This window comes from Phocoena sinus, chromosome 11 (assembly GCF_008692025.1).
Source record: "Phocoena sinus isolate mPhoSin1 chromosome 11, mPhoSin1.pri, whole genome shotgun sequence".
NCBI lineage: Eukaryota > Metazoa > Chordata > Mammalia > Artiodactyla > Phocoenidae > Phocoena > Phocoena sinus.
The window spans coordinates 43,046,083-43,068,936 of NC_045773.1; the positions used below are offsets into that span (position 1 = coordinate 43,046,083).

The following is a 22,854-nucleotide window of genomic DNA, read 5'->3' on the forward strand; positions in this document are numbered from 1 at the left end:
GATGCTATGTCCAGCTGGAGACCAGTATGTTCACAGCTGCCTGTTATCTGCCTCTTCTTGGCTCTTCAACATTGTCTTCAATCAAATGAACCCACCCCCACCTCTGTCTTCCATAATTGCTATTTTATTTTTTAACAATTCATACATTTATTTTTACAAAAATATTTAATGAATACCTACTATGTTCCAGAAACTGTTCTAGGCATTGAGGATGGTACAATAGCAAGACAGACCAATTTTCTTTCCTAATGAAGCTTGCAATTCTGCAGTAAGAATATGGTAAATAGGCAAATGAATAGCTAATTAAGAAAACTACAGATTGTGATTTGTATGTCATCAACTATTGGTTTATATATTGACATTTAAGTGTGTGTATATGTAGATATTGATATATACATGTATATACCTGTATATCTATATTGATGTATATATGTGTATCTCTATCTATCTATCCATCTATCTAAAATCACAGTTATCACACTAGCTTGTTAAGCACTGTTCACTCCTTTTACAGATGAGGCTCAGAGAGGTTAAAGATCTTTGTCAAGGTCATACAGATAATAAAGATCAAAGCCAAGATTTGAACCCAGACACTATGACCCCAGGGCAGTGCTCGTGCTATGATTTCACCAAGCTGTACTACTGAGCTCTCTGGCAGGGTGGAGAAGTGGGAAATAAGAGGGAAAGGGATTGATTGGTAATGATGAGAGTGAACCAGAAATGACTGACAAGAGGAGCAAAAGGTTATGAAGTCCAAAAGGGGAAGGAGGTCCTAACTTGGAAAATAGGAAGAGGGCTTTCAATTTTCCTGGAGGATTTCCAGAATATCAAGACAGGGAAGGCAATGTGGGCAGACAATAGGCTCTGGTCAATTTCTTATCAGTATTCTATTGGGAAAGTATAGTTTAGCTTTCCCTTGTGAGCTTCTATTTTAAGATGGTGTTGGTCTTGATGATAACTATTCTCTTATTCCTAATAAAGTTTCTGGGTCCCTCACAGAGGGACATAGTAAGCTTTCCATTAATTGTTACCGTAATTGCTATTTTAAATAGGAAAAAGTTGGTTTCTGTTGCTTGCAACCCAAGAACCCTAGCTCTAATACAGTACCTCAGTGGTGAGAACAAGGGAATAGATTGTAAAAGAGAAGTGTTTATATCTGAATTTCAAAATGGTGACAGCAGAGCATTAAACCAAGCTTGATCCCTCCTAGGTGAGGGCCCTGTGTGACTGTATGGGTTGCACACACGTGAAGCCAGCACTGCCTACCTGTTACTTCCCGTGACTGCACAGCCCCAATGCCTGCTATTGACATTCATGCAGCCAGTCTCCCTACATGTCCCCTCCAGCCCCGGGCAGAGCCACACAGGACTCTGAAGGAACAATACTCTTCCTTGTCTTACTGTCTGTCTCTCACTCTCTGAGCCTAGGAAATTTCATCTTCCCACCACCACCACCACCACCACCCTCCTCACCCCCATCCAGGGACATGTCCTGTGGTCTCCATCATCAATGTTTCTGGCCTAACCCATCCCTCCTTCTTAGAGTTCTCTTCCCGTCTTGGGCAGCAGTGGTATCCCCACAGCTCATACCTGACCGCTTGGATCACCTTCCAGTCCCTTCCTGTCTTGGGTGGTCCTCACACACTCCTCTCACTTCAGCCCAGCCCTTCTCCATCTCCCACCATCATTCTCAAGGCCCTCTCCCATTTCTCCCTCCAAGGTCACCAAGCTTCGGCCCCACAAAAGAGTTCTGCCTGCAGCTTGGTAATATTCCAATCCCTTACCATAATCCTGCTCAGAGCTGTACAGGACAGCTACATTTTTTTTTTTTTTTTTTTTTTTTTTGCGGTATGCGGGCCTCTCACTGTTGTGACCTCCCCCGCTGCGGAGCACAGGCTCCGGACGCGCAGGCTGAGCGGCCATGGCTCACGGGCCCAGCCGCTCCGCGGCATGTGGGATCCTCCCAGACCGGGGCACGAACCCGTGTCCCCTGCATCGGCAGGCGGACTCTCAACCACTGCGCCACCAGGGAAGCCCAGGACAGCTACATTTTAAAGATATTTTGTACAAAAAGATACACGCACCCCTATGTTCATAGCAGCACTATTCACAATAGCCAAGACATGGAAACAACCTAAATGTCCAGTGACAGATGAATGGATAAAGAAGATGTGGTACATATATTCAATGGAATATTACTCAGCCATAATAAAATAATGAAATAATGCCATTTGCAGCAAGATGGATGGACCTAGAGATTATCATACTGAGTGAAGTCAGAAAAAGAAAAACAAATACCATATGATATCATTTATATATGGAATCTAAAATATTTGCACAAACAAACCTATCTACTAAACAGAAACAGACACACAAACATAGAGAACAGACTTGTGGTTGCCAAGGGAGGGGGTAGGGGAGGGATGGACGGGGAATTTGGGATTAGTAGATGCAAACTATTACGTATATTGATAGAATGGATAAACAACAAGGTCCTACTGCATAGCACAGGGAACTATATTTAATATCCTGGGATAAACCATAATGGAAAAGGATATAAAAAAGAATTATATATGTGTATAACTGAGTCACTTTGCTGTATAGCAGAAATTAACACAACATTGTTAATCAACTATACTTCAATAAAAAAAATTTTAATATATGTTATACGTGACAAAAGATATCTAAAAGTTTATTTATTTTGTAATAAATACTTTTATCAATGAGAAAACAGAAATTTGGATGGGTGAGGTAACTTTTCCAAGGTCACACAGCTAGTTAGTGGCAAAGCCAGGGTAGGATTCCAGCACCTGCTGACTTCAACTACAACTCCTACGTAATTAGGGATTAATGGGGTCATAAAGGAGTGAGGACATAAAGGAATAAGACAGCACTGTGGTTTTTGAAAACAATGGCTACATATTCTTCAGCATTAGTGGGAGGTGGGGTCTGTGTTCCTTCCCTTGAGTCTGGGCAGGTCTGTGACTACTTTGACCAATAGACTGGAGTGGAAGAGATACTATGTCATAAAAGGTCTGCCTGGTTCTCTTGGGAGGCTCACTCTGAGGAAAGCCAGCCTCCACAGAAGAATACCAAATACCCTGAGACTGTCATGCTAGAGAAGACACATGTGGTGCTCTGGTCAACAGCCCCAGCTTAGCTCCCAGCTGACAGCCAACATCAGCTGCCAGCCATGTGATGAGCAATCCTGGATGTCCAGCCAACTGGACCCTTAGAAGATGCCAGCCTCCAGCTGTCAAGTGAGTCCCTGCTACATGTCTTCCCAGCTGAGGCCCCAGACATCATAGAGCAGACAAGCCATCCTCATTGTTGCCCTGCCTGAATTCCTGACCCACAAGATCTGTGAATATATAGAATGGTTTTTGGAAGATAGTCAGTTTTGGGATGATTTGTTATGCAGCAATAAATGGAACAGACACGTACAACCCGTGCATCCGTCCACTGATATTTAAGTCATAAATTTCACATGACTTCTAACAGCTTTTCAGAATTCTCTTAGCAGGCACTGAGAAGGTACCAGTTTCGGGGAATGTGCTTAGAGAGAGAAGGGCTCCCCCACCTCCTCATCCACACTCCTCACTTCAGCAAGGTCTGCTGTCTGAAAGTAGAGAGACTGTGGTGTTAACTCCAGTGCCATGTTAACCCCTCTGAAGTTCCATTCCTCCTCTCTAAAATGAGAGATGGAGAGTAATTCTTCTCACTTCATGGATCTGATGGATGACCCAGGAAAGCGAAGCTGTAAATCTGCTCTGGGAATGCTTCAGCACACTCTGAAGATAATCATGAAGGCCACCTATATAGCCCGTTTCCCCCTCTGCCCACTCCACAGCCCCTTTCCTTGTCTTCATGCCTGGTAGATATGGTCTGACTCTGTCAAAATAACTTTCCCAGCCTAAGCCATTAGCTCTACAGAGCCTCACACAGCTGCCATCCTTCCCCTCTTGTTTATACCTTTCCAATAAAAGCACTGCCTCTTTTGATTACAGGAGAATTCGCCACTCTAATTGACTTCCAGGCATTAAATTTTACTGAGATGATCTCAGAGGCTCTCTGGGGAGAGGAGAAGTGCCGAGCATCGCCGCCCTTAAGGCCCTGGTGCTAGCTAACAGTTTCTAAAACTGTTTGCTCTAAATTTTGACAAGGCACCTTCTGGGTAATATAGAGAGCAGCTCAAAGCAAGAGAAGCAGCTCAAAGCAAGGGCAGCTGTGTCCCAAGCTCCCTGACCTCTCAGTGACCTCTGAGACAGCCGGCAGAGCAGGACACAGACCCGTAGGTCCTTGCACCTGCATCCCCGCCCATCTCTGTTCATGTGATGCCTCTGCAAAGACAAAAAGAAGTGAGAGGCATGGCACCTGCCCTAGACAGGTCAGCAATGCACAGGCACACATGACCCCTGTTGAGACAATGTGAGGCCATATAATTAGGTGCCAAATTCGGTGGCATAGTTAGCACTAAAAGAGGTAAGGTGGAGGAGGAGAGAGAAGCAGGAATTAGGGATGACTGAGGAAGGTTTCCTAGTATTGACAGTAAGGAAACAAATACTAGACCTCTCTATAGCACTTGCTTGATGACAAATCCTGTCCCACGCCCTTCATGTACTTAAACACTTTTATTTCTCGTAACAACTATTTGAGACAGATTCTACTTTTAATGCCCTTTTTATAGATGAGAAAATTGTGGCATGAAAAGGCTGAGTAACTCAGCTAGAGTCAGAGCTAGTAAACAGGAGAGCCAGGCTGGGAGCCAGAAAGCCTGGCTGGGGGTCTGCACTCTTCTGCACTGTGCTGCCTTTCAAGGCGTTCGCACCAGGAGAGGAGGAGGAAAAGAAAGGTCTCCCAAGCAGGAAACACTATACACACAAAACCACAGACCTGGAACTGTGCTCCCTGTTCAATGGCCAATCATCCTTCCTCTGTCTCCTGGAGAAAAAAAAAGAAATCACATATATGGTTTTATATGCTTAGAAAATTTCTGGAATAACAGACATGTTATCAGTGATTACCTCTTGGAAACAGAAATAGAGAGGAGGGGAGAAATGGGAAGAGAGCTCTTACTTTTTATTTTATAATTCTCCAAATGTTAGAAAATTTTGCCTCCAATCACTTTGACAATTCCATATTGCTCCGTCAAAAAATGAACAAAGGAAAGACTCTCCTCTATGTCCCCATCATTCTCCTAGGGAAATAGCTGATAAGAGGGCAAGTGGACCAAGTCGGAGCCAGTCCTTGGGCTACAGGAGTGTGCTGGGAAGATGAGCCTCTGCATCCTGACCTCCACCCAGAGGGAGCTGGGGACCTGCCCTCCACCCAGTGAAAGGGTCCATCCCTCAGGCCACAGACGTCTGCCAGGCTCACCTTCACCCTCTTCTCTCTTCTCTGAGCGTCCCCAGCTTTCCACTAATCACCACGTGTTTGCAGAGATCACAAAGAAAGCTGTAGACCCGTGTTTTGACATTTTATTAATATTGAGAACTTCTAAAAATTGAGAAATTCCATATAAACATCTAGATTTCTTTTTTCTTTTGACCAAACCAGAAGATCTGGCAATTCTAGGCCTGCATTCTCACTGGGCAACTGGGAAGCTGAGTTGAGGCTGCTGCCCCTTTTGACGTGACACAAGCTCTGTTTGCCTCTGTCTTTACCACTGCCTATATTCTCACATTAAGGTCCAATGGCATTTATATACATCCATGCAATCCATGCAAGAACTGACATACTTCCTCAGGTACATCCCCTGCTGGGTCCTGGTAAGAAGCTGGATTTGCAGTCTGTGGTTTAGATTGCAAAATAATCTCCAGTTGTTTAACAGTTCTGTTCTCCCCAAGATCCTTGAGTGGAGGAACCAAGTCCAACACAGCCTTCCCAGTCACACATCCTCTCACAGTGAAGCTTTTTATTTATGGCCTGATGAATTGATTCATCACAGTTAAGATACAGAGTAAAGACCTGGATTTCAATCCATCCAGAATTGGCTGTGGCCGAATCATTCATGTAGCACAACGCTCAATCCTCCTCAAGAATGCACTGTGCTTTTATGCCTGGAAAAATGGATAGAAACACACTGCTCTCCCTTCAGCCTATGGTTTTACTAAATATAACTGCTGGCTTCTGTTATCTGTTTTTACAGACAATCTACATTCCTCTGGCTGATCTTCCCACCTTGACAACCAACTTCCCATCACACCGCTCTCCTGCTCATATATAGCACATGAATGATTCAACCAAAAAAGGAGTCCCTTTACCTTCTACCTGACATTTTAAATAGTAAAAAAATACCTTTCCATTCATTGTGTCATACTAAAATTCTTTCATAGCTTTAATCTCACTTAATCCTTACAAAAACCATAAAAGGGGGAGTCTCTACTTTTAAAAATGGGCTTCCCCACTCTATGACATAAATCACAGCAAGATCCTCTTTGACCCACCTCCTAGAGAAATGGAAATAAAAACAAAAATAAACAAATGGGACCTAATGAAACTTCAAAGCTTTTGCACAGCAAAGGAAACCATAAAAAAGACGAAAAGACAACCCACAGAATGGGAGAAAATATTTGCAACTGACAAAGGATTAATCTCCAAAATATACAAGCAGCTCATGCAGTTCAATATCAAAAAAACAAACAACCCAATCCAAAAATGGGCAGAAGATCTAAATAGACATTTCTCCAAATAAGACAAACAGATGGCCAAGAAGCACATGAAAAGCTGTTCAACATCACTAATCATTAGAGAAATGCAAATCAGAACACTGTAAAGCAATTATACTCCAATAAAGATGTTGAAAAAAGGGCTTCCCCTAGCATTGAGATTCACTTTATAAATTGTTTATTTACATGAATTGCTTTTTTTTTTGCATTTGTCCAGTTATTTTTTTAACATCTTTATTGGATTATAATTGCTTTACAATGGTGTGTTAGTTTCTGCTGTATAGCAAAGTGAATCAGCTATATATATACATATATCCCCGTATCTCCTCCTCTTGTGTCTCCCTCCCACCCTCCCTATCTCATCCCTCTAGGTGGTCACAAAGCACTGAGCTGATCTTCCTGTGCTATGCAGCTGCTTCCCACTAGCTATCTATTTTACATTTGGTAGTGCATATATGTCCATGCCACTCTTTCACTTCGTCCCAGCTTACCCTTCCCCCCTCCCCATGTCCTCAAGTCCATTCTCTACATTTGCATCTTTATTCCTGTCCTGCCCGTTGGTTCTTCAGAATCTTTTTTTTTTTAGATTCCACATATATGTGTTAGCATATGATATTCGTTTAATGTGGCTGCTGCATTATAAAGGAAGGACGAACAGTCAGTTATATCAGCAGCTGAATTTCTCATGAACCCCAGAGAGCAGCTTCTATAAGCCTGTCCACCACTTCCATGGCTCAAGCCTGGAACAAGCAGATGCAGCTATCATGCGGGAAACCTCACTCCTCTTGCGGGAAGGAACTGGGCCAGCGATCTGCAGCCAGGTTTGCAATCTTCGCTAACCAAACACACAACACATCTAAAATGTCTTCATGCCTAGTGCGCCCTATAAGCTCTTACAGGGTAGAATTATAGGAGTCCTTAGAAAAAAAGTTTCTGAGAATAATTAGTCCTGGAGAAAGGTCACCTCAAGTGAATTCACTTAAATGGGAAGCAATATTTTAGAGCAAATAGTGTGTGTGGGTTGGTGGGGGTGTGTGTGGATTGGAGCTTTATCTTAAAAAGAACTAAAAATTATGATAGTAAATTTATTTTATATTTAATCACATTTTGATTATAACTGTAAAACATGGACTATTTCTTAGAACAGAAAAATGAATCAAGACTTCTTTGGGGCATGTTTATTCTGAAAAAAAAATTCTAAGACAGCAAAATATGAAGTCAATCACTTCTTATTTGACCTTCACAGAAAGGTTTTAAAAAAGGTAAATTTTGCAAAATAGTCAAGGGCTTCATCACTTTTCCCCAGGACTTCTCCAAATCCTTTGCATTTCTAATCATCCCCTTCTGAAGCCTTTACTATATCATCATCTTTGTTGATTTTCTCTTTTTCAGTTGTAACCAGACAAACTCTGCCAGGCTCTCATTTCTTGGAGGGTTTCTAACAATTATTGAATCAGTCTTCAATCATCACTTTCATTATCTTAGTGAAACCCTGCATCTTTTGCAAGATTGGCAATTTCACTCTGCAACTGGTAGGCACAGTAATCACAGTGACAACATCTGACACTAATGTTGGGGGGGAGGGGGTAGATGCCATGTTAAGCCAGAAGGAGGTGTGAACAGGGACTAGCTTTGTAAGGATAGATTTGTTAGTGAACATTTCATGTTGGGATGACTCTTACATCACAACTTGTAATTATTGGTACTCCAATAGTAAGTACTCTGATAATGAAGTTCCCTTGCTCTTAAAAACCAAAGTAGCATTGCGGGTTCAGGAGAAAGGACTCCACTGGGATAACTGTGATGAGTCCACCACTGGTGAAGGTGGTCAACTGTAAACCGTGTGATGCTGGCTGAGGGACTGACTAAGGTCCCTCCAGGCTCTGGCTTCCAAACTCAGTCAGTGTGTTTAAGCCCTAAAGCTGGTCAACACCTAAAGCTAAAATAACTGAAAAGAAACACAAATATCTGCTTTGTGACTACTGCCACCTACTGAAATTAAGCTTCATTTCCAATTTTACTGTTATCTACACTATAACTGACTCTAGGAGGCAATGCATTGCAGTCTATCACTTGGATAGGTTAGCTTAGCTCTAAACAGGTCAGAGGAACTTTGCAAGGTCTGGCAAGGCTTAAAACCTCTTCTTCCTGTTGGGAGTCTGTTGGGAGATTCTGGATTTTTGTCTGGTTTGGTCCAGACTGGGTGAAGTTTGGCTCTACAAGTCTTCGAGGCTTGCACAGTAATTGGGAAATTCATTCTTGGGATAGGGTGCATTCTTTCATGTCTGACTTTGCACGTTCTTTATCCTGCTGGCCCACCTCTCCTCCACTGTCAAACTGTTCTCCTTCAAGATCAAGTTCAAATGTCCTCTCTATAAAGGCTGTCTCCACTTCCCCAAAGCTGTTCTCCCTTTCCTCTGTGTAACATAAGTTTTATTCGGTTCTGTAACAATACTTACCACATGCAACTTAATCCTTTAATAATCCATTTCTTCCTCTAGATTAAAGTTTTTGGGTACAACTGTCATGATTTAATCTTGTTAGTACATGTTCACTACCTAGCACATTGAAGATACTCAATAAACCTTTATTAGGCAAAAGCAAGAAGAACTACAATCCTGCAGCCTGTGGAACAAAAACCACATTCACAGAAAGATAGACAAGATGAAAAGGTAGAGGGCTATGTACCAGATGAAGGAACAAGATAAAACCCCAGAGAAACAACTAAATGAAATGGAAATAGGCAATCTTCCAGAAAAAGAATTCAGAATAATGATAGTGAAGATGATCCAGGACCTTGGAAAAAGCATGGAGGCAAAGATCGAGAAGATGCAAGAAATGTTTAACAAAGACCTAGAAGAATTAAAGAACAAACAAACAGAGATGAACAATACAATAACTGAAATGAAAACTACACTAGAAGGAATCAATAGCAGAATAACTGAGGCAGAAGAACGGATAAGTGACCTGGAAGACACAATGGTGGAATTCACTGCTGTGGAACAGAATAAAGAAAAAAGAATGAAAAGAAATGAAGACAGCCTAAGAGACCTCTGGGACCACATTAAACGCAACAACATTCGCGTTATAGGGGTCCCAGAAGGAGAAGAGAGAGAGAAAGGACACGAGAAAATATTTGAAGAGATTATAGTCAAAAACCTCCCTAACACGGGAAAGGAAATAGCCGCCCAAGTCCAGGAAGCACAGAGAGCCCCGTACAGGATAAACCCAAGGAGAAACACGCCGAGACACATTGTAATCAAACTGGCAAAAATTAAAGACAAAGAAAAACTATTGAAAGCGGCAAGGGAAAAATGACAAATAACATACAAGGGAACTCCCATAAGGTTAACAGCTGATTTCTCAGCAGAAACTCTACAAGCCAGAAGGGAGTGGCATGATATACTTAAAGTGATGAAAGGGAAGAACCTACAACCAAGATTACTCTACCTGGCAAGGATCTCATTCAGATTCAAGAGAGAAATTAAAAGCTTTACAGACAAGCAAAAGCTAAGAGAATTCAGCACTACCAAACCAGCTCTACAACAAATGCTATAGGAACTTCTCTAAGTGAGAAACACAAAAGAAAAGGACCTACAAAAACAAACCCAAAACAATTAAGAAAATGGTCATAGGAACATACATATCAATAATTACCTTAAACGTGAATGGATTAAATGCTCCAACCAAAAGACACAGGATTGCTGAATGGATACAGAAACAAGACCCATATATATGCTGTCTACAAGAGACCCACTTCAGACCTAGGGACACATACAGATTGAAAGTGAAGGGATGGAAAAAGGTATTCCATGCCAATGGAAATCAAAAGAAAGCTGGAGTAGCAATACTCATATCAGATAAAATCGACTTTAAAATAATGATTGTTACAAGAGACAAGGAAGGACACTACATAATGATCAAGGGATCAATCCAAGAAGAAGATATAACAATTATAAATATATATGCACCCAACATAGGAGCACCTCAATACATAAGGAAACTGCTAACAGCTATAAAAGAGGAAATCGACAGTGACACAATAATAGTGGGGGACTTTAACATCTCACTTACACCAATGGACAGATCATCCAAAATGAAAATAAATAAGGAAACAGAAGCTTTAAATGACACAACAGACCAGATAGATTTAATTGACATTTATAGGACATTCCATCCAGAAACAGAAGATTTCACTTTCTTCCCAAGTGCGCACGGAACATCCTCCAGGACAGATCACACCTTGGGTCAAATCAAGCCTCGGAAAATTTAAGAAAACTGATATCGTACCAAGCCTCCTTTCTGACCACAACGCCATGAAATTAGAAATCAATTACAGGGAAAAAAAGGTAAAAAAAACAAACACATGGAGACTAAACAATACATTACTAAATAACCAAGAGATCACTGAAGAAATCAAACAGGAAATCAAAAAAAACCTAGAGAAAAATGACAATGAAAACACGATGATCCAAAACCTATGGGATGCAGCAAAAGCAGTTCTAAGAGGGAAGTTTATAGCTATACAAGCCTACCTCAAGAAACAAGAAAAATCTCAAATAAACAATCTAACCTTATACCTAAAGGAAACAGAGAAAGAAGAACAAACAAAACCCAAAGTTAGCAGAAGGAAAGGAATCATAAAGATCAGAGCAGAAATAAACGAAATACAAACAAAGAAAACAATAGCAAGGATCAATAAAACTAAAAGCTGGTTCTTTGAGAAGATAAACAAAATTGATAAACCATTAGCCAGACTCATCAAGTAAAAGAGGGAGAGGACTTAAATCAATAAAATTAGAAATGAAAAGGGAGAAGTTACAACAGGCAACGCAGAAATACAAAGCATCCTAAGAGACTACTACAAGCAACTCTATGCCAATAAAATGGACAACCTGGAAGAAATGGACAAATTCTTAGAAAGGTACAACCTTCCAAGACTGAACCAGGAAGAAATAGAAAATATGAACAGACCAATCACAGGTAATGAAATTGAGACTGTGATTAAAAATCTTCCAACAAACAAAAGTCCAGGACCAGATGGCTTCACAGGTGAATTCTATCAAACATTTAGAGAAGAGCTAACACGCATCCTTCTCAAACTCTCCAAAAAAACTGCAGAGGAAGGAACACTCCCAAACTCATTCTATGAGGCCACCATCACCCTGATACCAAAACCAGACAAAGATACTACAAAAAAGAAAATTACAGACCAATATCGCTGATGAATATAATGCAAAAATCCTCAACAAAATACTAGCACACAGAATCCAACAACACATTAAAAGGATCATACACCATAATCAAGTGGGATTTATCCCAGGGATGCAAGGATTGTTCAATATACGTAAATCAATCAATGTGATAAACCATATTAACAAATTGAAGAATAAAAACCATATGATCATCTCAATAGATGCAGAAAAAGCTTTTGACAAAATTCAGCACTCATTTATGATAAAAACTCTCCAGAAAGTGGGCAGAGAGGGAAACTACCTCAACATAATAAAGGCCATATATGACAAACCCACAGCAAACATCATTCTCAATGGTGAAAAACTCAAAGCATTTCCTCTAAGATCAGGAACAAGACAAGGATGTCCACTCTCACCACTATTATTCAACATAGTTTTGGAAGTCCTAGCCACGGCAATCAGAGAAGAAAAAGAAATGCAAATTGGAAAAGAAGAAGGAAAACTGTTACTGTTTGCAGATGACATGATACTATACATAGAGAATCCTAAAGATGCAACCAGAAAACTACTAGAGCTAATCAATGAATTTGGTAAAGTTGCAAGATACAAAATTAATGCACAGAAATCTCTTGCATTCCTATACACGAATGATGAAATATCTGAAAGAGAAATTAAGGAAACACTCCCATTTAACATTGCAACAAAAAGAATAAAATACCTAGGAATAAACCTACCTAGGGAGACAAAAGACCTGTATACAGGAAACTATAAGACACTGATGAAAGAAATTAAAGATGCTACAAACAGATGGGGAGATATACCATGTTCTTGGATTGGAAGAATCAATATTGTGAAAATGACTATACTACCCAAAGCAATCTACAGATTCAATGCAATCCCTATCAAATTACCAATGGCATTTTTCACAGAACTGGAACAAAAAATCTTAAAATTTGTTTGGAGACACAAAAGACCCCGAATAGCCAAAGCAGTCTTGAGGGGAAAAAACAGAGCTGAAGGAATCAGACTCCCTGACTTCAGACTATACCACAAAGCTACAGTAATCAAGACAATATGGTACTGGCACAAAAACAGAAATATAGATCAATGGAACAAAATAGAAAGCCCAGAGATAAACCCACGCACCTATGGTCAACTAATCTATGACAAAGGAGGCAAGGATATGCAATGGAGAAAAGACAGTCTCTTTGATAAGTGGTGCTGGGAAAACTGGACAGCTACGTGTGAAAGAATGAAATTAGAACACTCCCTAACACCATACACAAAAATAAACTCAAAATGGATTAGAGACCCAAATGTAAGACTGGACACTATAAAACTCTTAGAGGAAAACATACGAAGAACACTCTTTGACATAAATCACAGCAAGATCTTTTTTGATCCACCTCCTAGAGTAATGGAAATGAAAAGAAAAATAAACAAATGGGACCTAATGAAACTTCAAAGCTTTTGCACAGCAAAGGAAACCATAAACAAGACAAAAAGACAACCCTCAGAATGGGAGAAAATATTTGCAAATGAATCAACAGACAAAGGATAAATCTCCAAAATATATAAACAGTTCATGCATCTCAATATTAAAAAAACAAACAACACAATCCAAAAATGGGCAGAAGACCTAAATAGACATTTCTCCAAAGACATACAGATGGCCAAGACGCACATGAAAATCTGCTCAACATCACTAATTATTAGGGAAATGCAAATCCAAACTACAGTGAGGTATCACCTCACACCAGTTAGAATGGGCATCATCAGAAAATCTACAAACAACAAATGCTGGAGAGGGTGTGGAGAAAAGGGAACCCTCTTGCACTGTTGGTAGGAATGTAAATTGATACAGCCACTATGGAGAACAGTATGGAGGTTCCTTAAAAAAGTAAAAATAGAATTACCATATGATCCAGCAATCCCACTACTGGGCATATACCCAGAGAAAAGCGTAATTCAAAAAGACACATGCACCCCAATGTTCATTGCAGCACTATTTACAATAGCCAGGTCATGGAAGCAACCTAAATGCCCACCGGCAGAAGAATGGATAAAGAAGATGTGGTATGTATATACAATGGAATATTACTCAGCCATAAAAAGGAACGAAATTGGGTCATTTGTAGAGATGTGGATGGATCTAGAGACTGTCATACAGAGTGAAGTAAGTCAGAAAGAGAAAAACAAATATCGTATATTAATGCATATATGTGGAACCTAGAAAAATGGTACAGATGAACCGGTTTGCAGGGCAGAAATTGAGACACAGATGTAGAGAACAAACATATGGGCACCAAAGGGGGAAAGCGGCAGGGGGTGAGGGTGGAGGTGTGATGAATTGGGAGATTAGGATTGACATGTATACACTGATGTGTATAAAACTGATGACTAATAAGGACCTGCTGTATAAAAAAATAAATAAAATTCAAAAAATTTTTAAAAAAACCTTTATTAAATGAATGAATAAATACCATGATCATGTCAAATTGCCCAAATTATATCAGCCTCCTGAATTTAGCGTTTTTTGTTTGTTTGTTCTCATTCAAGTATAGTTGATTTACAATGTGTTAATTTCTGCTGTACAGCAAAGTGATTCAGTTATATATACATATATATATATGTATATATATACATATCCTTTTACCTATTCTTTTCCATTGTGGTTTATTACAGGATACTGAATATAGTTCCCTGTGCTATACAGTAGGACCCTGTTGTTTTGGTAGAGCTATTTGACTCTTTGAACTCTCATCATATATAGTTTTGATAAAGGTAAAAACTGAAAATAGATAATACAAGTAGAAATTTTAGTATTTTTTTCTTGACCTCCACTTTGAAAACCCTAACAATAAGCTCCAGCATTAACAGCAGGAGCTGTGCCCCTGGAGCCCATCACAGAGTCTGGGTGTGAACATAAACCTTTAGGAAGCAAATGAATGAAGAGGAACAGACAAAAACAAATTTTCTTAAGATCTTTCAAGTTATCGTATTATTTAGCCCCTATCATACAGATATGATCTAATTTGTTTAAGACTGACATGGAGATAGACAAGTTATTTCCATACCTTGCATATCGATTTTTCTGTGGAAAAAAAGTAGAATCTGGAAAATGGGATTGATTTGTTCATAAGAGATAGCAGCTTAATCTTACACATCAGAGAACACCATCATAGTTAATTTGGGATTCTACATTTTGATTTGAGAAATGGAATATTAAAAAATGCTGGCTTTCAACTGGGAAAGGGAACATAAGACAATCACAAGGGCGGGAATGCTGAGGAAGGTACCTGTAGTTTGAAGAAAAAGCACTGTTCATTTAAGAACCACTGATATTTATGCGAAGCAGTGAAAGTAGAGTCAAGAGGGTGGTTTGTGGTTCTGGCTTCTCCACTTACCTAACCAAGTAACTTGGTCTCAATTTCATGTTAAATGCAGAGGGCTGCACTTGATGGTCACTAAGATTATAATTAAGTCTAAAAATTGTTGTATGTTCCACCAATATTCTGAACGGCAAAGGCAGGTCAGACTGATATAGACAAGGAAACTCTTTTATCTTTGAAATAGAAATAAAAACATTTTGGAAAAGAAAATAATATTTGATTTGAGCTTTGAGATTTACCAATTAAATAATATATAATTCAATTTGTTGAGTAAAATCAGTGTACAGTTTCTTTACATGAAAATGCCATGGTGTTTTTATTTAGGCTCCTTGCCAACAACTTCTCTGATCCATAAATTCTATTTTAGATGCTATTTTCTCTTCCTGATCTCTATGTGGCTAGAAAAAAAGGAGGTATGCCTAGGTAATAAATGATGATACTTGACTCTTACTTATTCTCATGTTCATTTCTATGGTCTACTGCAATTATGTTTCTTTACTGAGGATGGCTAAAAATGTACCTGCAGCAAGAGCTTGTAAATGCAAGGTAAATGCTTGATTAGCTGTAATTAGGGGCTCATGAAAATAAATACCAGGTGATAGTTTGCACTATTCATCAAAGAGCATTAATGGAGGTGAGGGAGAGCATAATTTTTTTCCTTTTAAAAAAATAACCAAATGAGAAAAAGTCATCAATAATGCGACCACTTAGAGAAAGCCACATTTAATAGACTGCATCATTAATAGTGTCTTCCTAATCCTTTTCCTGGAGCTATAGCAAATATAGTGGTCCAGAGACACATTTCAAAGGCTTAGCACACACATAATCTTTCACATATACAAAAGTCTGTATGTGCCATAGCTGATCTAGGGAGGAGACACAGCCCCTCCCTGCCAGAGATGATGCCCAGAGCAGAGAGGAAGAGATTCTTTGGCCTCTTTCTTTTTTCTTCGTATTCCTAGTAACGCTGAACCCAGCCAGAAGCCAGCTGACATGAGAGTCTGGAAAATGCGGGTTGCAGAGGGGAATCCCAGTCAACCAGAGCGAGGCATAAATAAGCACAGGATCAGCATAGTACCCCTGTGCTACTCAGCATTCACTCCCATCCTTCTACCCATGCTTAACTCTCTGAAACGACTTTGTGCTTGTACCTAACGCAGAATGGTAGTGTAAGTGCCTGACATTAGGCTTTTCATTGTTGAGGCATCCATTTCAAAAGATATATATCTTGAGTAAGCATATTACCAGTTGTCTGACACAGCTACTGGCAAAACAACCAGATAAGGAATTAGGCTATCACCACCAATGTAGTTCCCTCTTTCAGAAAGCCCTGGGTAACCTAGATAACTGACCACTTGAGTGACCCCACTTCTCCCTTCCTGCATCCCAATTCCCATTCTTATGCTTGAAATTAGCCAATGAAGAGTGAACCCATGAAACCCTAGATACCCCACTCTGGGACCCTAATAAATGCATAATACAAGCCGAAGTTTTAGTATTTTTTCTTGACCTCCACTTTGAAAACCTTAACAATAAACTCCAGCATTAATAGCCCAGAGCACTGGGCACTGTTCTCTCTTATCCTTTTGGATACTTGTTTCCCTGGCCGCAGCTATTTCCTCACACCTGATCAGTATTCTCCCAAATACTTGAGGAGAACCCACAGGTCTCTGGTTTCTCTCTGAGTGCAATTCTCTCCTCTTTGGAAGCCTGTCCTAAGAACTCTTGCCTGAATTGGAAGTCCTCTCTGTTATCATTTGTATTAATTTCTTACTTCCATTGTCCAAGGTTAATTTGTTCTTTTTCTAACCTTTTGAATAGAATGTTTAATTCATGTAACATCACTCTTTCTTATTTATAATATTCTTTTTATCACAGCTTTAACCATAACTCGTAAATTTTGTCATATAGGATTTTTCTTATCATTGCTTTCATTTTCTCTGTAGAAGAATGTTTTAAATCCCCAAATGGTTGGAGTATTATTGTTGGATCATTTACACCATTGTTATTATTAACATGTGGTTTCCCACATTATGACTAAAGGCTGTGGGGAAGCATATCCCACAGTAGTTAACAGTTTTCATTCTTGAGTCAGAAGGCTGGAGTTTAAATTCCTGCTCTTTTTCTGGCTATATGACCTTGGGCAGAGTATTTAATCTAATGCTCAATTTCTTCACTTGTAAAATTGAGATAATAATAATACCTATCTCAGATGGTTGTCCTGAGAATTAAATTACAATAATTCATGTAAAACCTTTAGCACATAGTAATTATTCAACAAATCTTAGTTAATTTATATTTGGGGGAATTTATAGAAGGTCCTTTGTGGTCAACTTTTGCTGTTCAAGTGGCACTTGCAAGAATTAAAAAAAGATGTTCTCTGTGGGCATAAAATTCAATATGGCAGCACATGCTGTTGATCCTAGCTCCATAACCCCTTGGCCTGCTCTGAGTTTGCCTGCAGCCGTAGGGGACAGTGTGCTGACAGTCTCTTCAAGGACCTATACATGCCTGCTTCTCTACGTGAAGGTACCCACCAGGGTTTGGGACTTAAAACCCTCAGAGATAATTCTTAACCAGTTAGGGATGGGAGAAATTGGATAAATACCCTGTCTTTTCCGTCCCTGGAGAGAACAAATCTAAGGTGCATTTCACATGTTCCTCAGAGAATCCTCAGAGGAACTGAGCTTCAGTTACCCACAGGGAAACCTACTCTCTTATGAATCCTGGATGGGGTTTTCCTCCTTCTGTCTCACCGTCCCTGCGCTTTTTCTTGTGCTTCCTGAGATGACCTCCTAAATAAACGAGCTGCACCAAGACCTTGCACAGAATCTGCCTTTTGGAGGAACACTAACACAGATACATATGTATTAAATTATCCTAGTAATTGTATTGTTCACATCCTCTAAGGAGTGCTTCTTAAATCTCATTTCATATTATAATCAACTGGAGAAAAATATATTTCTGGAGATTGGCAAATAAAAAACCAAATCCAGATTTCGTAAGGAGAGATTTTATTCAAAAGGATTATTGCAAAGGGGGGCAGAAGGGACCTTTGCACTAAGGGGAGTAGAGCTATTGCAATAGGGAGAGGCTCTAGCCATAAGACCTCAAAGGTTAGGTAAAAAGTTTTTCTTTTATACAGAGGAGTAAATAAGACTAGAAAGAACCAGGTGTGGAGGAGTGGGGTAAAAGAGTGATGTTGGGGAGAGGGAATTTCCCCCTCTACCCTCTTGAGTTCCTGTGTCTGGACTAATAATAAAGTTGACACAAAGGTTAATAGGAAAAAAAGAAACCAATTTTAATTTGTGCACACCAAGGTTTCATAGAAATGGAACCTAAGAAGTGGCCAAAGCAGGCAGTTTTTAAATTTTTTAAACAAAGAAACAATAAATTTGTGAGGAATTGACAGAACAAAGAAACTTAGGCTTTGGGTGCTTAATGAGTAAGGAATTTAAGCATAGTTTGGGTTTGGGTAGTAAATTAGTAAAGAAGTAACAAAGTTTTCTTATATAGGCTTCTCAGTCCTGAATTCCCTATCTCTGGTGATAAGAATTACCTTTCTACAGGGAGGGGAAACTTTCATAGGATATGTATTTCCTGTTTTCAGTGGACAGACAGAAAGCTCAAAGTGTCCCTTTTGCATGGGCCATTTCTTAAGTAACTTTAATTAACAAATAATCAATATGCCATTGTGGTGTATTTTGGGGTGGTCTGCCCTGGGCCCCAACAGTGACCTGATGGGAGTAGATCAGAGAATGTTTTACCCTGAGGCCAGCCTTTTCTCAGGAGAGGTTGTTAAGGATGTTGACTTAAACAAAAATGCACATGAGAGTTGTGAGTTTAAGTTTTTTTCAGGGTCTTACTGAGGACTATAGCCTGGGAGCCAGCCATTCAGTAGCTCTGAGTAAACTGCTCCAAAGAGGTAGGAGAGGAGACAGTATTTTTATGAATTTTTTGGCTAAGACATATACACAACTCAAGCATACATCTTGGCAAAAGATTAATGCTAAAAAAAAAAAAGATTAAAGTTAATCGCAAACAAAATCAAGTTAATGATTTTAATGCTTTTCCATGTACAGGAAGATGCAAGAAGCTGGGGTCACTGGAATACTTTCTGAGATATGCATCTTAGCTATCTAGGGGCCCATCGATTCAAAGAACAGAGTGCCTCATTTTGTTTTTTCATCCTGAATTCCCCTCAAGGCCCATTGTGCACTGTCAGTGGGTGACTGCAGTAGGTTGTGACTTAACCTTTGTAGAACCGGATGGTGAGTTACACTCCTCATTCTTTTTTTGCTCACAAGGAGGACTGTGTGCTGGCTCAGATTGAGCGTGGGTTAAAGCTTAGGGACCTTGGAGGAAAGAATCTTAACCGAAGTTTAACAAGCATTTTGTTCTGATTGGTCAATGGGAACAAGCAGTTCAGTTAATCATTTATGAGGCCAAGAATGGGAACTTAAAGGGTCTGTGTCTAGTCTTGTCATAGGTAAACAAGGGGGCTAAGTCTTACCTAAGTCATATGGAAGAGGATGGTTCTTTGCAGTCTTTTCCAGAACACAAAAAAAGCTCTGTGTGTGCATGCACACGTGTGTGTGTGTGTGTGTGTGTGTGTGTGTGTGTGTGTTTCTTTAACTGTCCCTGTTTTCCAGGAGCACATGGCTCAGGGAAAATTCAACATTGTCAGGATGAAGCCTGGACTACAATATTTTCTAGAAGCTCCCCAGGTAATGTATAGATTACAATAAAAGGATTGAGAGACACATCAACTAATCAAAACGTGTGGACCTTATTCAAATCCTAATTCAAACAAAACTATTTGTAAAACTGACCTTTATAAAACAATTGGGAATTTTAATACTGAATCTTTGATGAAGTTAAGGAATTACTGCTATGTTTTAGGTGGGATAATGATATTGTACCTATGAATTCTTAATTTTTTAAAAAAGTGATAATGGTATTGTCATTATATTTTTTAAAAAGATTCCTTATATTTTAGAGATACTCATTGGAGGAAATGTGTGTAGGTTAAATGATATGATTTCTGGGATTTGCTTCAGTATCATATAGAAGGGGAGAAAGTGGGTGAGGAAAGTTGGCCATGAATTGGTAACTGTCAAAGTTGGGTGGTGTGGGTCACGTGGGTTCATTAGATTAGTCTGTCTACGCTTGCATATGTTTGAAATAAAAAAGCTTTTCTAAGGAAGCTCCCTAATTGTTCTTAATAGGCAGCCCATGTTGAAAACTGCTTTTTATATCCTTACTTATTTTTAGTCTGCTCAATTGCCAAGACCTGAAAGAGGTCTGTTAAGGGTTCCCTTTCCATGGCTATTGCATTTCTTTCCATTTCCCCTTGTATTTTGTGCAATGCTTCATTTCTATAATTCATTGCTTTATTGTTTGACACATTAAGGTTTATGAAAGATTTCCTTTTCCTTGCCATGAAAAAAATGTTCATGGCAAAAGTAAAGAAAAAAATCAAGTAGTATAAAAAGGTATACTGAAAAATAGATTTCTCTTTCAACTCAGATTCCCAACTTTCAGTCCCTCTGCCGAGTGTCAGACACAATTATCAATTTCCTCTCTCCATCAAGAAATAGTCGATGTGTATGTGAACACATATATGTACATATGTACACATACTTGGAAGGCAGCTATGCTCACCACTATACCACCAATGCCATATTCAGGTACATATACTTGAATGTCATACACACACACACATACACACAATTGGGACCAAAGGATTTTACATTCTGTTAGACTTCTTGCATTTATCACTTTAATCTTGTACAGAAAATGGAAAACTATACACTGTGGTCAACCCTGCAGCATTACTGATTCTGTTTCTATGAGAGCTATTTTACAACTCTGTAAATTATAGACAACTGATAACAAGGCAGAATAACTCCTATCTATAGACATGTAAATCAATTCTGTCAAGTGCAGGGACAACCTCCCCCACTGGTAGTAAACCAGTTTGGCCCTCATTTGCACATGCATTTCAACCATCCTTTATTGCACATGAATCTGTGCTTCTTGACTTCTCCTTTGAGCCAGTTATGACATCTGCCTAGCCCTCCTCAGTATAAAAGTCTTTCCATGTCCCTGTTTCTTGATTGTGGGGAAAAGGCTTCAGTCTCACAGGCCTTCCCCACATTCCAAAAAGCTGGCTCAAGCCGTTAATGATTAGGAAAAGAGAGTCACAGGACTCCTGGTTCCTCCTGAAGGAATATAGATAACAATCTGATCCATATCTTTGAGTTGTTCTGCAGAAACTGAGACCCTCACCCAGGTGGAGGATGGTGACTACATGCTGACCACAAGCACTAGACCCCAGACTGGTTGGAACCAGAAGGCTGAGATTCCTAATACATCACCCTGTTACCTCACCACCAACCAATCAGAAGAAGGTTCACGAACTGATCAGGCATCCCACGACCCTATCCCCTAACAATATCTTTTAAAACCCTTGCCTGAAAGCCATTGGGAAGTTTGGGTCTTTTGAGCACAAGCAGCCCATACTCCTTGCTTGGCCCTTGCAATAAAACTTTCTCTGTTCCAAAAGCCGACGTTTTGGTTTGTTTGGCCTCACTGTGCGCTGGGCACACAAACCTAGGTTTGACAACAGGCCTTCATTGTGAGCAAAATGAAATCTTTAACACTTGTTCATTTTATATCTGCATGAAGTCATGATTTTTTTTTTTTAAGAATTATCCTTTAACAGCGTTTCACAAATAGGCTGAACATACAACTCTGGGATTTAAGGAAAACCCAACTTTACTTCTGTCTCTCATTGTCCAGTGTGGATAACTGTCTGGATGTATCAACTCATTTAATCTGTCCCAGTCATTTGCTTCAACAATGCATCAGAGGACGAGGGGAAGATGGCGGAAGAGTAAGACGCGGAGATCACCTTCCTCCCCACAGATACACCAGAAATACATCTACACGTGGAACAACTCCTACAGAATACCTATTGAACGCTGGCAGACCTCAGACCTCCCAAAAGGCAAGAAACTCCCCACGTACCTGGGAGAAAAAAAGAAAAAACAGAGGCAAAAGAATAGGGACAGGACCTGCACCAGTGGAAGGGAGCTGTGAAGGAGGAAAGATTTCCACACACTAGGAAGCCCCTTCGCGGGCGGAGACTGCAGGTAGCGGAGGGGGGGAGCTTTGGAGCCGTGGAGGACAGCGCAGCAACAGGGGTGCGGAGGGCAAAGCGGGGAGATTCCCCCACAGAGGATCGGTGCCGAACGGCACTCACCAGCCCGAGAGGCTTGTCTGCTCACCCGCCGGGGCGGGCGGGGCTGCGAGCTGAGGCTCGGGCTTTGGTTGGAGCGCAGGGAGAGGACTGGGGTTGGCGGCGTGAACACAGCCTGAAGGGGTTAGTGCACCATGTCTAGCTGGGAGGGAGTCCGGGAAAAGGTCTGGAGCTGCCGAAGAGGCAAGAGACTTTTTCTTCCCTCTTTGTTTCCCGGTGCACAAGGAGAGGGGATTAAGAGCGCTGCTTAAAGGAGCTCCAGAGACGGGCCCGAGCCGCGGCTAAAAGTGCGGACCCCAGAGACGGGCAGGAGACGCTAAGGCTGATGTTGCCGCC

General features: G+C 40.2%; 1 protein-coding gene across 5 annotated transcripts in view; it reads right to left on the reverse strand.

Moving 5' to 3' along the window:
- SCN11A (sodium voltage-gated channel alpha subunit 11) overlaps positions 1 to 22,854 on the reverse strand; it is a 130,296-nt gene that overhangs the window by 94,791 nt on the left and 12,651 nt on the right. For all 5 annotated transcript variants that reach the window (XR_004352264.1, XM_032649419.1, XM_032649418.1 and 2 more), the window contains exon 3: positions 4,893 to 4,940. Coding sequence is in view for 4 of the 5 variants with exons in the window: in XM_032649419.1 (XP_032505310.1) it covers positions 4,893 to 4,940 (48 nt within the window). In the remaining variant the exon portion in view is untranslated. The remainder of the gene's footprint in view (positions 1 to 4,892; positions 4,941 to 22,854) is intronic.